The 22288-nt window shown below is 51.6% G+C and overlaps 9 protein-coding genes across 9 annotated transcripts; 5 read left to right on the top strand and 4 right to left on the bottom strand.

The window, feature by feature from the left end:
- Positions 1-12: 12 nt before the first annotated feature.
- On the bottom strand, positions 13-2632 carry BU25DRAFT_156516 (uncharacterized protein). Its single transcript, XM_033700680.1, has 3 exons — positions 2253-2632; positions 394-2201; positions 13-340 (listed from the first exon to the last, which is right to left on the bottom strand). Exons 1-3 carry the CDS (start codon positions 2473-2475, stop codon positions 308-310), a joined length of 2064 nt encoding a protein of 687 aa, XP_033558813.1. The 5' UTR covers positions 2476-2632; the 3' UTR covers positions 13-307.
- A 1015-nt stretch (positions 2633-3647) lies between these two features.
- Positions 3648-4421, top strand: BU25DRAFT_413515 (uncharacterized protein). Its single transcript, XM_033707054.1, has 3 exons — positions 3648-4110; positions 4164-4221; positions 4276-4421. The coding sequence occupies exon 1, from the start codon at positions 3712-3714 to the stop codon at positions 3955-3957; it is 246 nt and encodes an 81-aa protein (XP_033558812.1). The 5' UTR covers positions 3648-3711; the 3' UTR covers positions 3958-4110; positions 4164-4221; positions 4276-4421.
- Positions 3995-6735, bottom strand: BU25DRAFT_413514 (MFS general substrate transporter). The gene is made up of 15 exons (XM_033707053.1): positions 6219-6735; positions 6009-6153; positions 5767-5946; positions 5616-5719; positions 5422-5458; positions 5180-5371; positions 5073-5124; positions 4777-5025; positions 4697-4721; positions 4627-4640; positions 4543-4576; positions 4448-4493; positions 4276-4372; positions 4164-4221; positions 3995-4110 (listed from the first exon to the last, which is right to left on the bottom strand). The coding sequence occupies exons 1-15, from the start codon at positions 6650-6652 to the stop codon at positions 4044-4046; spliced, it is 1734 nt and encodes a 577-aa protein (XP_033558811.1). The 5' UTR covers positions 6653-6735; the 3' UTR covers positions 3995-4043.
- A 114-nt stretch (positions 6736-6849) lies between these two features.
- Positions 6850-7504, top strand: BU25DRAFT_156462 (uncharacterized protein). Its single transcript, XM_033700679.1, has one exon. The coding sequence runs from the start codon at positions 6939-6941 to the stop codon at positions 7269-7271; it is 333 nt and encodes a 110-aa protein (XP_033558810.1). The 5' UTR covers positions 6850-6938; the 3' UTR covers positions 7272-7504.
- A 1722-nt stretch (positions 7505-9226) lies between these two features.
- Positions 9227-10079, top strand: BU25DRAFT_493580 (uncharacterized protein; the record flags this gene model as incomplete). The annotated part of the gene is made up of 2 exons (XM_033711725.1): positions 9227-9240; positions 9467-10079. The coding sequence occupies 2 exons, from the start codon at positions 9227-9229 to the stop codon at positions 9897-9899; spliced, it is 447 nt and encodes a 148-aa protein (XP_033558809.1). The 3' UTR covers positions 9900-10079.
- An 834-nt stretch (positions 10080-10913) lies between these two features.
- Positions 10914-12802, bottom strand: BU25DRAFT_441977 (cytochrome P450). The gene is made up of 6 exons (XM_033709267.1): positions 12185-12802; positions 11503-12134; positions 11342-11453; positions 11244-11294; positions 11091-11190; positions 10914-11036 (listed from the first exon to the last, which is right to left on the bottom strand). Exons 1-6 carry the CDS (start codon positions 12693-12695, stop codon positions 10958-10960), a joined length of 1485 nt encoding a protein of 494 aa, XP_033558808.1. The 5' UTR covers positions 12696-12802; the 3' UTR covers positions 10914-10957.
- Positions 12803-15408: 2606 nt separating this feature from the next.
- On the top strand, positions 15409-16253 carry BU25DRAFT_156275 (PEBP-like protein). The gene has a single exon (XM_033700677.1). The coding sequence runs from the start codon at positions 15512-15514 to the stop codon at positions 16085-16087; it is 576 nt and encodes a 191-aa protein (XP_033558807.1). The 5' UTR covers positions 15409-15511; the 3' UTR covers positions 16088-16253.
- A 311-nt stretch (positions 16254-16564) lies between these two features.
- On the bottom strand, positions 16565-17294 carry BU25DRAFT_461127 (uncharacterized protein; the record flags this gene model as incomplete). Its single annotated transcript, XM_033710415.1, has 3 exons — positions 16565-16761; positions 16921-17073; positions 17153-17294. The coding sequence occupies 3 exons, from the start codon at positions 17292-17294 to the stop codon at positions 16565-16567; spliced, it is 492 nt and encodes a 163-aa protein (XP_033558806.1).
- A 3188-nt stretch (positions 17295-20482) lies between these two features.
- BU25DRAFT_413510 (uncharacterized protein) lies at positions 20483-21772 on the top strand. Its single transcript, XM_033707052.1, has one exon. The coding sequence runs from the start codon at positions 20620-20622 to the stop codon at positions 21325-21327; it is 708 nt and encodes a 235-aa protein (XP_033558805.1). The 5' UTR covers positions 20483-20619; the 3' UTR covers positions 21328-21772.
- Positions 21773-22288: the final 516 nt, after the last annotated feature.

Raw genomic sequence — 22288 nt, 5'->3', positions numbered from 1 at the left:
TCGATGCAAAAATCTCTAGTGGCACAAGAAAAGCCGTTGGTATCCCAGATATGCCACAATTCCTCCTTGAACGCCCAAGTGTGAGACAACCCTCTTTTTCGAAGCCATTAACCATTACCCAAACGATGCTGCACCAGGTGCAAAGAAGAATAAAATTTGATCCAGAAGTGGAGACTCTGTTGGTTGAGGCTTGATTTGCCTTATCTGAAGGCGGAGGACTTTCACGCCATCCAGCTGCTTTGCTCCAGATAGTGGTGGGTGATCCAGCGATTTAAAGACGCGCCCTCGATCAAAAGTCGATGCGTATCTAGTGCAGCCCTTTATCGAGCACCGGCATGACCTGTAACACATTAGCTCACACCCACCCACACAACATTCAGTCTCTCAACTTACCGACATGCAAACCAACACCGGCATATCAAAAATATCCCTCTTAATATGCCACCAAATCATACAATCCACCATCCCATTCTTCGCACCCAGTCTCTGCATCGCACTCTCACCCTGATGCACGCCCGCACGCCCGCCCTCACTCTTAATCTCCTTCTCCTCTCTCCTGCCCTCTCTTTCCGCCAGTCTCTCTACATCAGCTTTCGTCTGGTACCGCAGCATATTGACCCTCTGATGCGCAAAGCCGCGAGGATCCTGGTATGCGAGTTCCGAAAACCGCTGTAGGTATTGGAGTGCAGATTTGGGCTCCATGAGCTGAATAATATTCACCGGCTGGGGCTCAGATTCAGATTCGGACTGCTGCGCCGCAAGCGTGGGCGTAGTATTAGTCTGCGTGCTCATCTCGGACTCATTGGGGTCGCGATTGCCATGCTGGTTCACCGTGAGATTCGGCTCTTGACCAAGCAGCACCTCCCTTTTCCAGCCGGTGAGAATCGTGAATTCCTTATTCATATCTACGATTTCGCCACTGCGGCGGCAGATGATGAACGGCGTGCCAACTTCGGCGAAGTGCTCTTGCAATGTCATAAGATGGCGCTGCAAGCCTTTTTCCTGGTGGATCAGATCTTCTTTTTCGAGTTTAGAATGCACGTCGACGAGCACGCCGCGGAAGTTCTGCACGTATTCTTGCGCTTTGGCGGCCCAGGGGCGCGAGTATTTGGTTAGGATGAGCTGGAAGAGCTTGTGGTAGCCCTTGACGTAGTCGTGCGGTTTGGTAACGCCTTGGTAGATGCTCTTCGTATCTCGGTGGCGCTTTCGAATTCCATTAGAGTGTATAGGTTGTAGCGCGTTATTGGGTGGGCGGTTCTCCTGTTGCCGCCGGCTGACAGTCGGTGATCGCTGGGGTTGCGATTGATGTGGGTTAGCGAAGAACGCAACTGTTGCCAATGGGTTGTCGGCTTCATATGTCGAGTGGGCATCCGTCGATGCAGGACTAGCTGTGTGATGGCTGGCAGGTCCTTGGCCTATCGCAAACGCATGCGGGCCGTTCAGACTGTCTTGGCGGTGACCGCTATAGTCCATCGATGCAGTCGTGGGGGTGCCGTGTGGGGTCTGGACTTGCAAGCTGCCGTTCCGAGAGCCAGTTTGCTGCCAGTCGTCTGTTGGCAGACCGTTGGGATTCATGGGCATCATCGAAGCTTGCTGTGAGTGGTCTACAAAGCCGCCTTGTACTTGCGGATTGTACATGTTGACAGGCTGTTGTGAGTTCATCATGCTATTGTCGTTGGGTGGGGTCTCGGCAGCTCCGGACGACATGTGACCGAGCATGCCGAACTCCAAAGCTCCATAGTGGTTGCCAAAGTTGAGGCTGGAGATATCAAAGTTAAACAAGGCAGGGTCACTTGGGTCGAAAAGTGGTCCACTAAACTGCTGCATCTGCGCTGGCTGTGCTTGCGGTATTGTTGTTGCGGCAGTTGGTACGGAGCCCTGATGTGATTGTTGGTACGGTGGCGATATGGGGGACTGCTGGTTGTATGTCGGTGGTGCAGGGGCTGAGTTGGGTGGGTAGAATGCCTGTTGCGGTGCTTGAGCGTAGTGGTTGCCTTGCTGGGCCATGGTAACGGCCTGGATGTCCTGGCTGGGAAGAGGCGTAGGTCGGTTGCCGTTCATGTAGGGATAATGGCCGCCCACGCCAGGCATGAGAGCGCCGTCGGGCGCATCGTGGAGATACTTGGCCTTCTTGCGCACGCCATCCATGCAATGATCCTGGAGATTGCGCTTCACACATCGCAGGCATGGTCGTTCGTCGCCTGGAAAGTCAGTACCCACCGAAGTCATACCTCTGGTGATTATTTACTCACCGCACGTCAGATGTGCCCGCTGACAAGCAAAGCAGGCCCTCCTCGCCTTCTTCCTTCTCGGTCTCAGTGGGTCCTTCGCATTGCTCTTACTCGTCTGACCATTGGCACTCTTCTGCTCCTCGTCCTTCTGCTCTTTCTGGTTCTGTTCAGCAGCCATATCTTCGTCGTAGTCACCGCTGAATTCCGGCGAGGGAGAAGCATCGTCCTGGTCCGGGGACGACATGATATCAACTAATGTGGGCTCTACGGGCCTCGCACGGATGCTGTTGTGTTCTACAGGCGCGCTGTAGGCGCACGTTTAGTGCTGCGTGCAGCCGTCAGTAGTGCCTCGGGGATATACCCAGCACAATGGTTCAGCCAATGTCTCAGCAGAGGCACGGATAGCGGCGTTCCAGCGACGTGTTTTGTGGTGAAGTCACGCGTGCGCTGGCTGCTCGAACGGGCGCTGCCGTGGCACACGGGTGTGCCCAATGGATGCGCGTCACGGGGGCCGAAGAGGCAATGAAGATCCCAGTGTCAGGGTGTTCTGAGAGCACGCTCAATCCGGCGCGCAGATATGGAGCAATATGGTAGTGGTACAGGGCCAGGGTCCATGCAGTCGAGGGAGCATTCCACGGAGCCACAGGATCATGTTTGATAGCAGAATGCTACCGAGACGCGCTGCCCATGCTGCGGGAAGCTGAAGTGCGCGACTGGTAGGGCCCGCGTCCGCGGTGAGAGAACGCGCGCTGGAGCGATGGGGCGGGGCAGCTGTCGAGCAAGGCAGGAGCGCAGCGTGCGCTGGAAGGAGCAGTCGACGTTGTGGGACGGCGCTTGGAGGCTGTGTCGGTGCAGCAAGACGATCGCAGGGCAGCAGCAGCTGGATGGGGGTAGAGCGCAGGCCAGTCAATACCTCAAACCCCAGCACGCAATTGTGTGGGCAGGCGGCGACTCGAAGCAGCCGGCGAGGTCGTGTGTGCGTGCGTGTGCTGGTCGTCGAGGCTGTTGCGCCAAAATGCGGTTCCCCGCAATTGGCTGACGAGCTTTGCTGGAAGGTGCGACCTATCGCTCCTGCCTCGGTCCCTGTCCGCCGGGTCTTAGCGAGCCGCTCCAGCCAATGGCCCGCTGCGACATTTAGAACGACGTTCGTGACAGAGGACCCCATCCATGGCAGACGAACACTTCATGCCGGAGCCGCTCCCTTCAGCCGGCTACTGCGCAATATCCATCAGCCTCAGGTGCTCGTATACAACTTCACATTTCATCGTGTCGTACGTTTCAGCGCAATCTCTCGTGCAAGCTGAGGCCACAATACGCAGAACAGAAGCAAGCAGCCGCCGCTACGCTTCATTGCATATCCAGCAGTTTTTAGTTTGGCTGGCTACAGGCCATGTGCATTTGCGATCGCGGCCTTGGCAGACGTCCATTAGTGGTCGGCCTCTGTGGGTCTGTACAACCTCTCATCGCCACTAGATACACCATGTCACTCCTCGTCTACACTCGCGAGACTCTGTGTGCCCTGAAATGTCTCGCTATCCATGACGCTGGTGTGCTGGCCACGTTGGTACCCTCCCTCGCTAACGGCACCGTCCGTAACCGCTGCTATTACGTGCGCCCTCCGTCCTTCGCTCAGGCGTGGCCGCCCTCGTGGCGCCCAAGTCAAGTCACACAAAGGCCCGGCCGACCTGCTTCATGTCGTCTCACGTGGGGACGCAGCATTCAATAGTGACGGCATGGGTGCCGTGTTACTTCCTCTATTATTAGGCGCTTCTACTGCATTCTGCCACACCTCGCGTCGACACGGCGGCCCGTCTATGCTGATGCAAACTTACTGTTGCCCCTGAGCCGCTTGCCGAATCGAAAGAAGAGGATGGGAAATCTGTGTTTCTGTGCGTTAGCGACTACCAGATCCACTACATTGGGACGTCTTACGGGGCCATAGCAAGGGCAAGGAATGCGAGCAAGGATGTCGCCCACTGGTATCCAAGATCTTTTCCAAATTAGTGACCGCTCTTTCATCAGGCCACACAGTTCAGAGACTTACTGTTGTACATCTGGACACCAAACAGAGGGAAGGCCGCTGCAAAGTACGACCTTGCAAATGAGTTCGCGGCTAGGGCACTTGCAGCGTATACAGGGTACTGGTCGGCGAGGTTAACATTGTATCAGGCTGTGCCGACTATATCAGGCTGTGGGGCCGACTCGGTGACACTTACTGCTTCGACGAGGAAGGTGAACACTCCTGAGTATACCCAGATGACACTGCAAACGTCAGTTACTAATTTGCAGCGTATGGACATCCTCGACCTACCCAACACCAAAGATACCAGAGAAAATGATTGGGACTGTCGTGTCATGGTCAGCTAGTATCGCATAGTATGCACAGTGGTCATACCTATCCAGTGCACCCTGCAATCAAGGATATTAGCGACGGCCCAACACGTTTTCCAGAAGGGTTTACTTACGAGGAGTACGTGGTCCATCCAAACCCTGCATGAAACGTGATTAGGAGCATGTTAAACGTCAAGGACATGCAACGACTTACCAAAAAGTGCAATTGGGACGACCCAGGCGCCAAGTATTGTCGATGGGAGCCGAAACTCTGGTTCTGAACCACCAGGCTCGCCCCCTTGCGCCTCATGCTGCCGCACGAGCCTGCCGTAGACTCGTCTCCAGATTGGATCGGTAGAGATACCTGTAAGCATGCCCACGAACAGGCCCAAGAATGCAAGACCAACTTGGGACAAGCTGAAACCGTGGTTGGTGCGGAAGACCAATGGGAATGCACCGAAGACTGCGGGAATGTCAGCCGCGGAGCCCCGAAGGATTCAAGGTACTTACAAAGGTACAGAATTCCAAGTAAAATCGCAGAGAGTATGCACAGGCTGAGGCACTGTACACGCGAGTAAGTCCACCAATGAATATTCATGCGACATCGGTTTGCTTACCATTGGCTCAAAGAAGAGGAGTTGAAACGGGCGGATGCATGACCACAGCACCGTCTTAGCAATTGATCGGTCGAGTTTCTCGATAGGCGCGATCCACTCTTGGTTGCCAGTCTCCTTTCGCAGACGAATCGCTTTGCGGCGAAGCAAAACGGGGTGGTACGTTTCAGGCACGAACAACACGATCAGGAAAAGCTAGTGCCTAGTGTCAATGTCTTGCTCGCGTGGTGTGTGGCACTGCCTACCTGGAGTCCGGACCATATGATGAGTACATAGAAGCACCTATTTGACATCAGTACACCGCTCATGTCATGAGAGCACAGTGATCAATGCCCAAACCATACGAGTGAACGACATAAAAAGTAACGTGAGTGGGCAGTAATGACGAATCGACTTGCAGGTGGTGGAACACTGGGTGGGGGGTCTGCGGCACACTTACCATCGCCACGAGGTGTTCTCAACAATGAAGCCACCAATGAGTGGCCCTATTTCTGGTCCGATAAATGGTGATGCCGTATACACCATCATGGGTGCGGATAGTTCCTAGTCCACATTAGCACAATTTATGCCTGAGGACTGCGATCACCAACGTGTTTTGCGAACATGTCTCCTACGGTGCCACCCGCTACACTGAGGAAAGCTGAGCCTGCCAGGCCGTCGAGGAATCTTGCAATCAGCATGGTTTGGATGTTTCGGGCAACAGCACAGGGGATCAGCCAGATCAGGAAGAACGTAAATGAGCCAATGTAGATCGGTCGTCGGCCGAAGAACTGCACCTCATGAGTAAATGCTGATGCACGCTCATGCATACACCTGCATGTTGGCAACGCACCTCAGAAAGGGGACTTAGAACCATCGGTCCTGCACCCAGACCTGCGACGAAGAGCGAGAGGCCAAGCGTGCATACGAGCCGAGAAGATCTGAACTCGGGTTCGATCTGGCTATATGTCGACGTGTATAGGGACGATGTGCAGGTCCTGATGTTCAATAATGTTAGTATGATACTAGTGTGCTTGGTCTTTCAATAAGAGATCTGACTTACACACAGAGCGAACTAGCTGCACAGATCAATACGATAGCCCAACGTCGTAGACTGGACATGCTCCGTGGATTCTCAGGGTCTGCATCGCCGTCGAATGACACCAAGTATGGGTCTGGAGTTACAACACCAGCCTTGGCTCTGTTTGGTCGTTGGCTGCTCTTATCTCCGTCGTGGTGCCATGTGTAGCCATCCGCGCCTGCTCTTGAATGATGCGACTCAAACCTCACCAAACTTCGCCTGTCCTGCGACCGCCGCCCACGGCTTTGTGCTCTCCCAAACGGCACAATATCCTCCTCTTTCGCTGGACGGTTGGTTCCCTCAAGACCTATTACCCTCTCTTCGTCGCCAACTTCTCGCTTTTCGCTAATGTTAGATTCGCTCATCCCGGACTCCTCTCGTATCGAGCTGTCGCTGCTGCTTGTTGATCGTCTCATAGCTGCGCAGACGCACGTCGTTCTTAACGAAGACGATGGCGAATTCTCAGCAATTGATGGAGCACGTATGACTTTAGATGGAGCGTTGACGTTTGGTTAGACATCGACAGTCCGCGCCGTAGCAGGGGCCACTCGGAGCTAACTCGCTTGCACCCGCCTGGAACGCTATCTCCTGATGACAAAACTTCGCCATGACACGTTCGTATGACGAAGATACTGCCGCGCAAGAGAGCTGTCGTTTCAAGATGGATGAAGAGAGACTCGATGAAGAGCGCGACCTGTTACGATGCGCATTGCCGCGCACCAACCAACTATTGCACCACACGTCTTGCAAGCGCGCAGTCGAATCTCGCACGCTTTAGTGAAAAGTGGGGAGGTTGAGCTTGACAGAACAATGGTAAAATCTGGAGTGCGTCATCGCTCCTTTGGAGGGAACATCGTATGGATGCTAATAAACATACGATTGCTTATTGTCTACTGCTTGCTCCTTGCTCTGCATCAATTCTGCCTCTGCGCCCTCTTATTCAGTGCCAGCACAGATTTTTCAATTGTTCCTTCATGCATGTTATGGCGTCTTTTGCTGTTGCAGTCGTGCATCTGCCGCGGTGCATGTCGGTGAGGCTGAGTGTCATGGATATATACTGTTCAGCTTCCAGTACCTGCTATCTACAGCGGTACTGTACCTTTTTGGTCAGTGTAGCACAGTGGAGCTGAGCTGTATGCCTCACAAATATAGACACCTGCAACAAAAGAGCTTGTTGTGTGTAAGACAACAAGCATGTCACGAGTATTTCCCCTTACATGGACCGGCCAGCCCTCAGACGTACTCCGGGGCTGAGCCGAAGGCTCACAGGCTACCTGTATATGTTCCTCACAAACCTTGAGGCTCAGCCATCAAGGATTTGTCTAAATCTCATCCCATTTGCCCTCAGATGGCACCAATCCATCTGTGTCCGCTTGCCTGCCTACAGTGACCTCACAAAGCAAGACACAAAGAAACAATATATTTAGACATGAGATGAATGCGGCTGAAACCAACAAAAAGCCTGCCCCCAGGGCCTGGGTTACTTGGTTTCTGTTGAAGTTGTACTTTAAGCAAAGCTTGGAAGCATGGTTCAGTTGGGTCTCAGGCATGAGTAGAGCGTGGAGGAACAAGGGGGTTGGTCACCTAAGCAAAGCTCGTGGTGGTCAGGGGTAGTTGCCTAGTCAAAGACCGTGGCAGTTGGTAGCAATGAGTAGTACAGAGTAGACTGTCTGGCTCGAGAGCAGATGAAATTCCGATAACAAAGTTGATTGACAAGGTTGAATATGATGCCATAAGGGCAGCGTGTCTACTTGCTATATACTGTATGAGACGGTACTGCTCAAAGGTGAGCAGTCCGAGTTGATCCAATGATATTGTTGTTCACTATTGAACAACACATCATGCTCACTATCAAGCAATCACGTGTGTCATGCTCAATAATGAGCAGTCACGTGCTGTTGGTCTGTCGAGGCATGGTTCCAATGCAGCCTTGCTTGTGCGTAGTTGCTATGTCTGGTTGGTGGTTACTTATTGCAGGTCGACTGCTGTGTGAGACGCAGGATCATAACAGTTCCTTTACCGACACAACAATGTGCTTACGTCCCACTGGACCTCCACTGTCACGGGACTGACGCGGACCCTACAGCCCTTTGCGGCTACTGTAAGCGAATGGCGCAAGCCACTTGTCTACTGCCTTTCCTGTACATAGTCCTCGGTAGCCTGCTGCAGGTTGCGCCTTGTGCAAAGTCTTGTAATCCTACCTAAATACTACTGTTGCAGACCGTGTTCGGTCTGCCTGCTTGAATACCGTCCCCATCAGCCCTGTAGACAACCATACGAAGCCGTTTCCTGACAACATCATCCACATATGTAGGACAGCATTTGTCTAAGATTTCCCATAGTAACCAGTTTATATATCTCTGGAAGGTACTTGGTGCATTGACCAAACCAAACAGTGTTACCAACCACTTGTACAGTCCAAAGCAGGTTCTGAATGTTGTCTTCCATTTGTCACCTTCTGTTACGATCTTGTGGAAGGCTTGCACAATTTCCACTTTGGTGAACCACTTTACCCAGGAGACTTGGGATAGTGTTTCCTTGATTAATGGCAGTGGGTAGCAATCCTTCTTTGTAATTGTGTTCAGGCCTCAGTAATTAACACAGAAACATAGTGTTGAAGTCGTGTCTTAGGCAAAGCTCGTAGTCACTATTCGATTGGTTCTCAAGGATGAGCGGAGGCACAGGAAATCGTCAGGGGTTGGGGTAACTAGTAGTCGGGACTATAATAGTCCTTGCAATAGTCAGGGGTAGTGTGAGGTCACTGTAGGCAGGCAATCGGAAGCAGGATGGATTGGTGCCATCTGAGGGCAAATGGGATGAGATTAGACGAATCCTTGATGGCTGAGCCTCAAGGTTTGTAGGGAATATATATAGATGGCCTGTGAGCCTCCGGTCCAGCCCCGGAGTACGTCTGAGGGCTGGCCGGTACATGTCAGGGAAATACTCGTGACAGGTAGTCGTCTGTTCAAAGGCTGTGGCGACTGGTAGCAATGAGTAGTACAGAGTAGACTGTCTGGCTCAAGAGCAAGTGAGATTCCAATAACAAAGTTGATTAACAAGGTTGAACACGATGCCATAGGGGCAATGTGTCTACGTACTATATACTGTCCACCCGATCTGCTCACTGACGAGCGGATTTGGTCCTGATCTATCTGGACTGGTTGTGGTTTGTTGACGAGCGCTTCACGTGACCCTGCTCGTTGACGAGTCTTTGTGTGGTCTGCTCATAGGCGAGCAACCCCTGTTGTCCCTAGGCGCCGGCCGGGCGGCCTCAGTGTGCTGCGCCTTCCTCCAGGTCTTCGCGTCAGTCCAGCTGAGGGCAGAGGTCAGAACTGGAAGGACTGGAACAAGCAAATTCTCAATGCTGCCACCGCAATTGACGCCCGGGGTATCATCAAGGGCGACACACCAGCCCCAGGATTTCAGGACAATGACTTATGTTGGGAGGAGATGACACTCCGCAGGCCACAGCTCACCACAGAGATGGACACAGACGCCATTCAGAAGGAGCTTAAGGCCGCAGAAGAGTACAACAAGTACATCCGCCCTCTTAACAACGACAAGTGCACCGAGAAGTTACGCCGCAAGCAGGAGTATGGCCACTGGCACACACGAGATGGGCATCTCGTGTGTGCCAAATTCTACTCACTTTCTGCCCCTTGAGAATAGCTACCGATTTGTTCCATAATAATGCCATATCTAGGCAACACATCAGGGCTCCGGAAGTGACCCTTACATCGGAAGCCTACACTATAAAATCGGTCGTCAACAAGAACAGGACCCGCGTCGTTTGGCGAGAGCGCTGAGCTGGCTGGACTCTTTACTCGACCTGCTTGGTCTTTCAACATTGTGAATCCAGATATGGATTAATGTAGCGGCGTGGGCAGCTGTAGCACACTGATAGCTACAATAAACGATAGCGTAGGACTATCGAGTCGATGGAATACTGCGCTTAGTTGCTATCTAACTAGGAGAAGGCTATATATACTGGCCCTGGAACGTGCCAGTCCAGAACAGTCTAAGCAAGGGTAATCGGGTCTCGTACGGACCAGCTGATACCGCAACAATTAATGTTGCAGTACAGTGAGGCTGAGTATAAACGGACCGATATGGTACTCCTTCATACGATTACAGTAACACAACAGTTTCACGGTCAAAACTCCGTCCTCACATTATTTAAACACGCAGCTTAGTTCAATTCAACTTAAGTGAACCTCAATTTCCATTGCCCGATCCCAATTGCACCCAGAACCGTCATAATTGATGTTGCCTCGATCAGAGCAGCTACACAACTGGAAGAACTTCTCACACTCCTGGCTCTTAGAAAGAGGAGTAAAGGCTGCGAGATGATCATCCTGCATGACCTTGATAAAGAGTATGGTTCATGGAGTGAGTACGAATTCCAATTCGCTTGTGTTACGTAGCAACTGTATGTGTAAGAGGTGTAGATTCAATGGTAGGAAACAACATAGCTGCTAAACTGCAAGCATCATCGGTGAATATTTGGTGGAATAGATTGTGAAGGGAAGGACCATCACAGTGGATCAGGGAAATCACACAACAATGGACTTGACGTCGACGATGACGGAGGTTTCACTTTTGTCTGCTTTTATCGGCTCTGCGATGTGTAGTAAGCCTCCTTTACGAGAACTGGCTTTTGTATGTTAATTGGCATTTGCTAGTTGCAACCACTTTGTAATAACCTACACTAGACAAGAAGATCATGCTAGAACGGGACTGTCAATCTTTTGTATGTAAGGGGTGAGCTTCATGTCCAACCCTTCTCGTTTTACGAACCACCTGAAGACCGTCAGCGTATCTTTCGGAAAGATCGGGGGCATTGGGAAAGCGTACCAACAGTGCTGCTCTGGCTTGTCCTTCGGGTGCGCCAATTCGATGTCGAAGCGCATGAGAAGTGAAGGGACAAGTTTCGTCATTTCAATCCAGCTCAGGTCTAGAGAAATGTTAGCACGTACTGATAGGAAAATTTGTCTCAAAACAACATACTTCTTCCAATGCAAGTGCGCGAGCCGCTCCCGAAAGCAAAGAAGTTGCGGTCTGCGGATCATGTTAGTCTTGCACAAACAGACCAAGGCGATGCGTACCCATCTGACTTCGATCACCCTTCAACCACCGCTCCGGGCGGAAGACGTCGCAATCTTCACCAAAAATCTCTTTTTGCCTGTGGATGACCCAAGGATTGGCACCGATGATGGTCTGACAAGACATTAGTTCCGAACTTTAGCAACTGAAAGGTGAAACTTACGCCAGCCGGGAGGAAGACCCCCTCGATTTCGAAACCTTCCTGCGGCACAACTCTCGGCAATGACATGCCGACTGCCGGATGCATTCTCAAAGCCTCATAGATGCACGCTTGCAGATAAGGCATGGCATGACCGACCTTGAATGGTATGTTCTCCATTGGACTCAGCCCCTCATTCTGCATGACTTCTCCGATCTCCTTCAATAACTTCTCTTTGCAAGTAGGATTCTTGCATAAGTTGTAAAGTACGGCGCCAATGCTGATTCCAGTAGTGTCACTGCCAGCGAAGATGTTGCTTGCCGCCATACTAAGCACACCATTGTCATCGAACTCTTCTGGCTTCTGCTCTTTGACATCCATGAGTGCGCGCAGCATGTCGTGGTGATCACTCCCTCGGCCCTTGCGTTCATCGCACTCACGAGCAGCAAACTGACGCAGTGAACCATTGCGATTGTTCACACCAAGGTAGTTGCCAATGTAAGGCATGAAGAAGTCGTGAAGCCAGTACAGCCAAGGAGTCTGGCCGATCCAGGCAGCCGAATGTAAAGCTGAGTTGATGGCAGAGAAGGAGCCATCATCTTTGCCGGCGGCAAGGAAGCCAAAGCGACGTGAGAACGTGACCTCACCAATAACATCTGAATCACATCAGCCAGCTCCCGAGTCTGTCATGTGAGTACGCATTTACCAAAAGCGAACATCTGAGCCCACTTCCCCATGTCAACAGCACCCTTCTTCCCTACCTCACCCAACCTCTCCAGGAACAATGTCAACGTACTATCAACGTACGGTTCCATTTTCTTCAACTGATCCAGACTATAGATATTACTAACAAGCCTCCTCTGCTTGCCATGGACTTTCTCATCCCTCTCCCCAAACAGATCAAACGTGCGATGACCTTGCCAGACCGAGTACCAACCACTCTTGCGGAACTTCGATCCTGCGCCGTAGATAGTTTTGATGGCCGCTGGATCCGAAATGCTGACTTCGTTAGGTGCTGTGCGCACGAGCTTGCCGTACTTCTTGTGCAGTTCAATCATAGTCGTGTGCATGTCGCCGGCGCGTGAGTGCTGCACCATCCATATTCGTGAGAAGCGAGCGGATAGAGGGCCAGGGATTTTACTAAGAGGGTTAGTGAACAAGGTGTAGGCAAGGGCTACTGCGCCCAGGGCGACGACAACGGGGATGAGATTGCCCATGTTGTCGTAAACATTGAGTGTGAGTTGGGAATTTGCGTCTTGAAGAGAGCTCTAATTGCTATGCCCGAGGGTTGTTGCTTCCGCGTTCCGCGTTCCGAACCTTCATGGTGATAATGTGAACAACTGGAGATCCCGAATGTGGAGAAGTTGACGTCATGAGCTCGGCCGAACTTCACGACCCCGCATTTTGCTGCCGGCAGATGGACACGAGGGAACTGTTCACATTTCGACAGTTGTGAGATTGATGCAGTACAAAAAAATTTGGTAATTTTCCAATTCTTTTTCATTCAGGCAGCAAATATTGCTGATGTCCATTGATACTCTTTGCACCTTCTTGACAAATGAATCTCCACCTGACTCACTAAAACGCGTTCACCAAAACCATATTCATTAGTACCATGCCTATCAAACCCGTAATAATAATAACTTTTGTACTTGCACAAAGCAGGCAACCGATCTCATGGCCACCAATGATCCAATTAGGATGGAACGACCCTAGCCCTTCTATACATTTCGCTGTTCACGCCGAAAAGCTATATGCTGAAGTCGCATAAGTTCGCCGAACAGCCATTTGGCGATCTGTGTCTCCCGGCAGATGGAAGGAGGAGGACAAGCGATAAGGAATCAAGCGGTCATTTGCAATCATTAAGGAGCGAGAAGAACTGGTCTACTACGCAGATGCTATCTACCAAACGGTGCGTGCCAGATTCGATCAAGCCTGCAACAAGGGTGACGAGATGTCTCTGAGGGTATCACACTACGTTGTGACACGGGCCAAGAGTCTTCTGAAGCAATCGAATCACCGGTACAAAGGGGTGCTCATCGTGGACGAATTTCTTGAGTTGTCGGGATAGGAAAATTGGATGATGCGCTTCTAGAAGATGATGAAGATACTAAGGAGTATGTAAAGGGCCTCACGCTTCTATTCTGTCTGGACAGGCGAGAGAAATCTGAATCTGAGCATGCGCGCGTTATTGATAGCGACAGGAGGCATTGCGCTTGGGATCATGACACTTTAGCTTTGTAGTGCAGCAGTGTTATTGGCCGTAGCTCGGTAACAACACGATATGCAAGAGATTTCTTTTCAGTCTTCGTGGGAATCCGCTCGCCTTGTTGCCCAGTCACCCAGTCACTGGTCGTGATTTCCTCAAGTGTTGTAGCCGGCTTTTTTTTTTTTTTTTTTGCTTTCCAAGAGAGAAGATAGGGATAGAAGGATCATCAACACACAGTAATGCCAGGCTTGTCAGAAGTTGGAGGAGTATGTCACTTAGTGTTACTGCACGCGGCGGTAGAGGTTTTGAACATAAAGGACAAGCAAAAACAAATCCGCAAGCACATTGAGCAACAAAAGGCCAAACTTCGAGATCCAGAGAACACATTTCGTCTACATGATGCAGCAGTGGAATCTGTCCTGCTATACGAACAGCGTGAGAAGCAGACGAGTCGATAGCCCTACGTTATTGTTTACCGTAGCTATCAGTATTCTACAGCAGCCCACGCCGCTACATATTCTTAGGTACTAGACCCTGACCCATACCTTTACCACCACTCACAGCCTCTGCTTCTGCCAAGCCTGTTATCATAAATAGCATCACTGTCATGAACCCACTACTCTTCCTTCACCTACCACGTTCTAATATAGTATTGAGCAACACTGTTGCCAGTAGGGAGACCATTATCATCCCTATTAGAACCTGCCTGCCTACACGGTAAGTGCGATACCTATATCACCTAGATCCCAAGTCAAACATTTGGTGGGGTCTCACATACTCAAAAAGAGGAGGGGGTCAGCAAATACTACAAGTCACCAATAAGATCTGCCTCTATCTCTATATGGAAAACCACACCAGGCGTATTGAGATGCTCGAAAAGATCAAGACTTCGCCAGAGTCTGCTCCGTACTTGCAAGCCAAGCAGTAAGATTTGGACGATGTGGCATGAGGGTCCAACGCGGATACGAAGAAAGTCTCCGAGTCATTGAGCTGCTGAAGCCAAAGTTGAGGCTACCAGACAGATCAAGGCACAAGCTCAGCGGCTACTAGAAGACGCTCAGAGCATGGAAGAGGAGCAATTGCGTGACAAAGCTGAGCAGGAACAGACCTTTACTCATATCCAAGAAGAAGCTTGGCGTTGGGTGGAATTACGGCGCAACTGGCGAGCAGCAACAGTACAAGATCACATAGACCGTTACGTTGGCGGCTGTGACATTGCTTGGCTCAGAGACTGTTTTGTTTATAGCAAAGTGCAAGATATTCTTCAAAGAGGCAACGCAGCGGTCTATCAGCACTGAGTAGCCATACTGAAAGCGGTAATGTTTTAACGACATGGTGGCAGTGATAGTATTCGAGAAATTGTGTCTTGGAAAAAGAGTCCAGGTGTATGGTTTTGTTAGCAAAGCCTGTTTTCAGTGTGAGATGGAACAGCGAGAGGAATTGCATTCGCCATATCGAATGGTCCATTTATAGATAACACTCTGGTTCCCTGCTACGTGCGTATGGGCTCTCTGTAAATGTCACCGTGATCGAAAACGTCAAGCTGTCCCAAGAACTTATCGTGATGATGAACAAGAGAGAGCGCCCCTCACTATTCTCCATCATGTCATGCCACTAGATCTACAGAGACAGGCGAACATCATATCTATGGAGCAAGCCAAGCAAAGATGGGTCTCCAAGACCATAGTCTCCAGATTATCCACCAATCAGAACCACACAAACATGTACACGCAACAAAACACTCCGAACATCTCAAGTACTTGAACGTCCCAAATTCCAAGCCGTTCCCTCAACAAGGCTCCTAGCAAACACTAAAACTCCAAAATGGCGATCTCATCCCTCACCAACACCCTAATATCCGCCTCCCTCATACCCTCCCCCATCATCCCAGCCAACTTCACCCCCTCCTACACCCTCAACATCTCCTTCCCCTCCAAATCGCCATCAAATGGCTCCCTAGTCCGCGTCAGTGACGTCAAAGAGAAGCCCAACGTAACCTTTTCTGCGACCTCAGACTCCGCCTCAGCGCAATCCTTCACATTCTTCCTCATCGACCCGGATGCGCCAACCCCTGATGATCCAAAATTCGCATACTGGCGCCACTGGGTCGTTACCAACATCCCCTCAACCGCCAAGGAGATCAGTGAAGGCAAGACGCTGACGCAGTACCTTGCGCCCGGACCGAAGGACGAGAGTGGACCGCATCGTTATCTGTTTCTGCTATTCAAGGAGCCGGAGGGTTTCAGTATTGAGAAGAGTGATGTTGGGGGTGAGGAGTTCGTGGATCGCAGGAGTTTTGAGGCAAGGAAGTTTGCGGAGAGGTATGGGTTGGAGCTTGTGGGTGTGCAGTGGATGAGGGGCGTTGGTGATGGGTGGAATGGCGGGAAAGATGAGTTGTAGGGGCTATGGGGGTGGAGTTGGCATGAATATGAATCGATACGAGTCTATGCACGAGGCGTGTTAACCAATGGACGTCACGTGATCATTGCGCTGATGCAAGTCGCTTGACGTATCCACTTGCCTGTGGCTCAATGCAAGTGCCAAGTGTATGTTAAATGCAACGTTGGACTAATTTGTATGCCAGAGTCTGACGGCTCACAATTGCGAGACAAGTGAGTGAATGTAGTATGGTCATAAGGTTCATTCATCTTAGCAATTGGATGCTCCATCGGTCTAGTAAAACTCCAGAACACCGTGTAGAAACGCTCGGATGCAAAAATGTCAAATCATGCTATGCAAGTTGTCGTGAAAGAAGCCCGTGCTCATCCTCACCGCTCATCCAGCCTCTCGTCAATCTTTTCGGTCCGCATGCCTCTTCGGATCGTTTTCTTTGTACAACAGCATACGAAACTCTGGCTTGGGATATATGAACTGAAATCAGGCGTTGGTAGGACTGGTGGGGTTGGAGAAGTTGGGTGTTGCTGGTGCAGAGTAGCCCTGCGTCTGCGAGACCGGCTCGCAGACTGTGCGGTGCGCTTTCCAGGATGACTTTTGGCAGGCTTTGTCGCAGTAGTATGCGTTCTTGCAGCGTGAGCAACGAAGTCTGGCAGTTTGGCCGGAGCATGTTGAGCAAGCTGCGATGTGTTGTTAGCCGTTAGTTCTTTGAATGTTCGAAAGGCTGAGGTAGCGTTGTTGCAGGCATCAAGTGGTCAGGTTGGTTGCCTTGTAACTCGAACACGCTAGCCCACAAAGGGGTAATAGATCGGGTTCCTGCAGATTGGTGCATAACGTACGTTTGGAAGCGAAAGCAAAAGCGGAGTTCAGACTCTCAGTCGAAGCTGCTGGGCGCAAAGAAGTGAAGAAGTCTGCGCGGTTGAACGCTGGTGGTGGCGACGTTGAGGCTGAGGAAGGGGCGATTGACCCTGAGGACGATCGGCGAGCGGTGTCTGCGTTTCATGTCAGTCGGTGCGACAACATGACAACGACCTTTGAACAGAAGCTCAGAGGATCAGGATGGAAGGTTACCATCATCAGGCAGGCTCTGCGCAGAGTCCCTCCTCCCAAAGGTGAGTTCATGTGGGTTGACCTCTCGTCCTTCCCTCACCGCCGCGCCGGCCTCGCCAAGACTTGTGGTGAAGACATTCAAGCATACACTTCGAGGCGGCATTTCCTATCTCTTTCTAGTACAGTGTTCCTTGCCCTTGCTGATTCGAAGGTGTCGAGTTTGAGTGCGATTTTAAGGGGAGACAGGAGTTTAAAAGGAAGTTTATGTTCTGCAGGTCGCAAAATAAGATTCCTGAAGTTGCGGTGAAGCCAGCACACGGATTACGCGCTAGCGAGGAAAGGGTTAATGGCTGACCAAAGCGCAGAACGCGCGGTCATGTGTCTCAGACAATTGTGCGGTAAAGACAGGATAACAAGACGCATCTTGCGAAAGTGTAGGATTTGACGACGATAATGAATTTGGAGTGGAGTCTGTAGGGGAACATTGCGTGAAGCTATTCGTTAGTCTACACCGCAAGCGCGACCAAGCGCGACCAAGCGCCAGATCGGAGAAAAGCAGTGCAGGTTTCCGATCGCTTGATATGGATTAGGGTTGCTTATGTTGCAAAAGCAAAACGAGTGATGCAACTCCTTGACCGACATTGAGGTTCAAGCGTTTTGACAGACAGGAGAATGTGGGGTGCAGCTGATGGCATCGTGAGCATGCACTACGCGTCTGTCAGCATATGAGCTGAGGGCAGGCGGCTGTTTGGCCAGTCGAGTAAGCCCATGCTACAAGGGAGGCAGTGACCTGCCAAAAAGGCAAGACTTTGGTGCATGATATATGCTGATCAAACAAAGACGTGCGAAGGACGTTGTGTACATGCAGAGATTAGGTAAGCTGGTCAATCTAGCACGGCGTACGCTCAGATGTCCCTCGACCTACAATGTTGCTTCGCCCTCGACTCAATGGTGTGTAATCAATCGCCTTTCAGCTGTCATGCGAACGACCTACGCTGGGTAAGAGGCATGAAGGAGACCGGTGAACCCATAGTCAGCCGATTCTCTCACAACTCGGTCACTCGATGCGGACGTTGGAGCACCGGTTGTCTAAAGTCGTTCGAACGAACCACATTCGACAAGGTTGAGAGTCCAGCTTAAGCAAATAATTGCAGGGGGTCGTCGACAACACATCCTCATGACGAACTGCTAGAGCTGCCACATCAGCTAGTCAAGATCATAGCAATCTGCAGTAGCCCGCCATTGCCTGCTCCATCACCGCTCCAGTAAGGCATGAGCGATACCTCAGATCTCGTCCATGGGTATGGTAGGGCAAATTAACCTGATCGCCCTGAGGATATCATGAGCCCTCATACACAGTGAACGAGCGTGGAGGAGCTCAGGTCACAAGAACGCGGGTCTTCGAGCGACGCAACGTGTCTCCCATGGTCGGTACTGTCGCACTGCCGCAACGTGGCATCGAACATGGCACTCGGCACAACACAAGGCAACTGACACATACAACGAACGTTAGTATTTACATCCCATTGCGTGTTGACAGGGCGTGCTTTGTCTCGACCGTTCCGTCCAGTGAGGTCTGTCGTTTCTACCAGACCTTGGCATCAGTGGAGATGGGAGAGACGGGAGTGGAATGCGTCAGCTTGAGGTTATCCAAGTCTGCTCGGCACACTTGAGCCAGGGTTTGGCGGGGTTGGGAGTGGGTGAACAGCGGAATCGTCCAACTAGCCACATGGAGGCAAAGGTATTAGCCCTTCCGGTAATCCGCTGGTTCGCAGCTTCACAGCCCTAGTGACGTCTGCAGAGTCACGCTAGAAGGCACGAAGTTCTTCGGCCAAGCAGTCGTGAGGGAAGGGTCAGCTGCTTGGAGATGTCTAGACTCGGTAGCAAAGCGACTTAATTGTCAATCTCTTGTGTAACATGCGGGGCGGGCCGATCAGTGAGGAATTGGAGCCATACTTTGGTCTCCCCAGATGCGCTCCTTTGGGAAGTACGGGCGTTGACTCACCGATGGCGCAAAGAGTACACCGAGGCCAACAAGTCGAAACTGTCGATAAGCCATCTCGAGGACTTGTTCAAAGTTGCCTCCAAGGCTGAATCGAGGAAATTATGTTCTGTAATCACGGCAGACGTAGCCCTACGGAGAGACCACCCAAATGCCATTCAGCTCGGCAAGGGTGCGCGAACTGCTATTAAGACTTAGGACATGTAATGCTTTACCGGAATGGAGCCCAATTGACAAATCAGATCGGTTGATTTTCCGGTCAGACGAGAGCAGCATCGTTACGTTTGGTGTGTCAAGCGATCATCTGCAGGGCGTCTGCAGCATGGGCAGGGAGTGGCCTAGGCTCGAGTAACAATCGATGAGTCTTGAAAAGACCTACGATGTTTCCAGCCACGCTCGCGCCCTCGCAATCAGTAGCCAAGAGGTGCAATGAAAGGGCGCAGGGGGAGCGTTGATGTATGAAAGGCGTGGTGGTGGGGCAGACCGGCCGGTGCTGGGTGACACGGCAACAAGTGCACTTCGCAGTGCAATTGATCGATGCGTACGTGCTTGACACTGAGCGTCACGCATGCAGACTTGCGCAATTGAGAGGAGACACGATGTACAATGCCTGCACAGGTGTGGCAGTGCGGTACGGTGAGACGAGAGAGAGGCTGCGCAAAGGTGCAGGGTGAATGATGAAAAAGGTGGGGTGCAAAGAGGCACTACGCTCGGAGGAAAGTAGCGCCTGTGGCTGATGCCTCAGAAGCGCGAGATAGACAAGGCAGCAAACCACGCCAACACCATCGACATGCGTGAACGGGATGCCATCTCAGGGTAGAAGTGTCGAATCACGATGCGCTCAGCATGGCAACTGACCTCTCTGGTTGCGCAATGAGTAGCTTACGCTCGCACTTCGAACATGTTTGCGTATCGCGCTCAGGAGTCAAACCGGGCGGCTGCTGGCGCACTTCTCGACTGACATCCGTTCACCTGTTTCATGAAGCCAGACTTCACCATCTCCGCTGCCAACAATAGCGCACTCTGGCGGCAGTCGTTGGACGGCGTTCTGACCTCCGAGCATGCCAAACGTCTCTAGCTTCCTAAGTGTTTGTCGTCATGGGTAGAGAGAGTTGACCGCCCTCGCTAGCAGACCCGCAAGCTTAGCCCTGCTGGTGGGTGCCCGCCGCCAGACAAGGGCGCAGACCCCTGCCGCCTAAGGATGCATCCTTAGCTCAGGCTGCCATCCACACCTGCCCAGCTGCGGCCACCAAGACTCGAGAAACTTATATTGATCGAAGTCCGCACCCATCATGTATCCTCGCAGACCAACTATCACCACCAACTCAACATACAATTTCAGGCTCTGGACCCGAACATACTAAGAATCAACTAAGTCACTCTCTCTGGGAGTGACTTCATCAACGCCTCTCTGTCTCCACTTGGCAACAACGTCACAACGGCGTCCTGGCTACACTCCTTACTGAAGAATCCAAACACCACCACAATGCCTTCCGTTTCTCGACACGTTATGCCTACGGTCATTCACTCCAAGCCCGTCTCCTCCAAGAAGGAGCGGGTAGTTGGCTTCATGAAGGACCCCGTCCAGTCTGTCTCACGCCCAGTACATAACACTGAGAGCTGGGCACTGTACAACTTCGAGATGCACGCTCGCAAGTGTGCATACTGCCATGACCCATACGAAGTCCACCGCAGCCACGACCAGCTCTGTGAACTCGGACACCGCCTGGCTCAGAACGTCGCTTCCTACATCTACAACAAGGAGGGCAAGTCTTTCTCCACCAAGGAAGAGGACAACAAGATAGTTCAGGTGGAGATCCCATCTGGTTACATTGAAGTCAGCGGCCTCTTGAGGGCCATTGAGCGCAGCTTATGCCACAGGTCACGCCGACCTTTTGTCTCTATGGACCGCAGCTATCACGTCGCTCCTCGCACACCTACCCTCCCCGTGCGACAAAAGTCCGTGAAGGTTGAGCACGACCCCAAGCCAAAGACCAAGTCTTCCCGGCCACGTTCTGGCGAGGTTGTTGACTGGCCAGACAAGGTCGAGATCAGCAACTCCAGCTCTAGGCGTGGGTCTCTGTACGAGGAGGATCTAGCAAAGAAGCGACGCAGCGCGAAGTACAATGTCGAAGTCCGAGAGCCTTCCGCTCGTGATCTGCGCGAGCACCGCCTTTCTGGCTACTACCGCTGAACGATCACATGAATGTACGACGCACGCTACAACTGAACCCTGACGCAAGTTTGGTACGCCAACGACACACAATCACCTGCCACGGTAACGGCCATCTGCACAGCAACGCCCGCTGAAGCCTCCGCACCAATCCGCGACGACCGCTGCACATGCACACTACGATTACAGTTTTGCTTGCATTTCACAATAAGCTTTGCTGCTATTTGGAACACGTGGTTTGGCGCAAGGATAAGGTTTACCCTGAAAACGGATAACAAAGGCTTTGCGAGCACATGGTACACTCCACCTTCGAGGTGTTGAGGGGAGGACGGATGACGAAGGATATGATGTAAGAAAGCAAGAAGGCAATCAGTCTAGAGGAGATTACGAAAAATATGTTTGACGAACTCGAAAACTTGGACTTCACATCACTGTGCCATCATGCATTTCCTCATCTGTGATCCGTGATCCGTGATCCGTAGGCCGTGACGTCCGTTGCCACGCCTGAAATAGCACACTAATAATTGGGGGCTAAAACATCAAAATACACATGACACAATGAGCTTGCAATCTCACCAACACCAAATCTTGACGAAGACATGTGATTTTGCAAGGCAGAACTCGCGCTCCGGCAGTTGCATATCGACGTGGTGTTACTCTGAGACAGTCACACACCCTCTGACTCCAACCCGGTTCTTGTTCCTGCGGTGCAACACCAGGCGAGCTCGCAGCCACGCCCGCAACACTCATGTGCCAAACATGTGCCATCTTCCCCCCAAATCAAGCCAGCTACCACGTCGATCAGCCGGCTCGAGCCATCAAACACGAGCATCAGTACCCTGAATGTACACACCCTTACAGTGAATCATGGCCCGTCCCGCGACTCCGCGCCTTCATGATTATGTCGCCAAAAAGGTGTAATCCTGCTGCGCTCTTTGTGCAACATTCATGTCAAGGACGGCAAAAATCTTGCAATGTACAC

The sequence above is a fragment of the Macroventuria anomochaeta genome (genome assembly GCF_010093625.1).
Source record: "Macroventuria anomochaeta strain CBS 525.71 unplaced genomic scaffold BU25scaffold_30, whole genome shotgun sequence".
In the NCBI taxonomy this organism is placed as follows: Eukaryota; Fungi; Ascomycota; class Dothideomycetes; order Pleosporales; family Didymellaceae; genus Macroventuria; species Macroventuria anomochaeta.
This window is presented reverse-complemented; position numbering and strand designations above follow the sequence as displayed.

Excerpts from the sequence above, each read along its gene's own strand:
- BU25DRAFT_413510 (XM_033707052.1), top strand. The coding sequence starts at position 20,620 with ATGCCTTCCGTTTCTCGACACGTTATGCCTACGGTCATTCACTCCAAG.
- BU25DRAFT_156516 (XM_033700680.1), bottom strand. The coding sequence starts at position 2,475 with ATGTCGTCCCCGGACCAGGACGATGCTTCTCCCTCGCCGGAATTCAGC. Across the intron at positions 2,202-2,252 it reads GCGGGCACATCTGACGTGCG|GCGACGAACGACCATGCCTG; the intron begins GTGAGTAAATAA and ends CTGACTTTCCAG. Across the intron at positions 341-393 it reads CGGTGTTGGTTTGCATGTCG|GTCATGCCGGTGCTCGATAA; the intron begins GTAAGTTGAGAG and ends AATGTGTTACAG.
- BU25DRAFT_156275 (XM_033700677.1), top strand. The coding sequence starts at position 15,512 with ATGGCGATCTCATCCCTCACCAACACCCTAATATCCGCCTCCCTCATA.
- BU25DRAFT_156462 (XM_033700679.1), top strand. The coding sequence starts at position 6,939 with ATGCGCATTGCCGCGCACCAACCAACTATTGCACCACACGTCTTGCAA.
- BU25DRAFT_441977 (XM_033709267.1), bottom strand. The coding sequence starts at position 12,695 with ATGGGCAATCTCATCCCCGTTGTCGTCGCCCTGGGCGCAGTAGCCCTT. Across the intron at positions 12,135-12,184 it reads GGCTCAGATGTTCGCTTTTG|ATGTTATTGGTGAGGTCACG; the intron begins GTAAATGCGTAC and ends GATGTGATTCAG. Across the intron at positions 11,295-11,341 it reads GGGTGATCGAAGTCAGATGG|ACCGCAACTTCTTTGCTTTC; the intron begins GTACGCATCGCC and ends CATGATCCGCAG.
- BU25DRAFT_413514 (XM_033707053.1), bottom strand. The coding sequence starts at position 6,652 with ATGAGACGATCAACAAGCAGCAGCGACAGCTCGATACGAGAGGAGTCC. Across the intron at positions 5,125-5,179 it reads TCCTCTTCTTTGAGCCAATG|TGCCTCAGCCTGTGCATACT; the intron begins GTAAGCAAACCG and ends TCGCGTGTACAG. Across the intron at positions 5,026-5,072 it reads ACTTGGAATTCTGTACCTTT|TCTTCGGTGCATTCCCATTG; the intron begins GTAAGTACCTTG and ends ACATTCCCGCAG.
- BU25DRAFT_413515 (XM_033707054.1), top strand. The coding sequence starts at position 3,712 with ATGTCACTCCTCGTCTACACTCGCGAGACTCTGTGTGCCCTGAAATGT.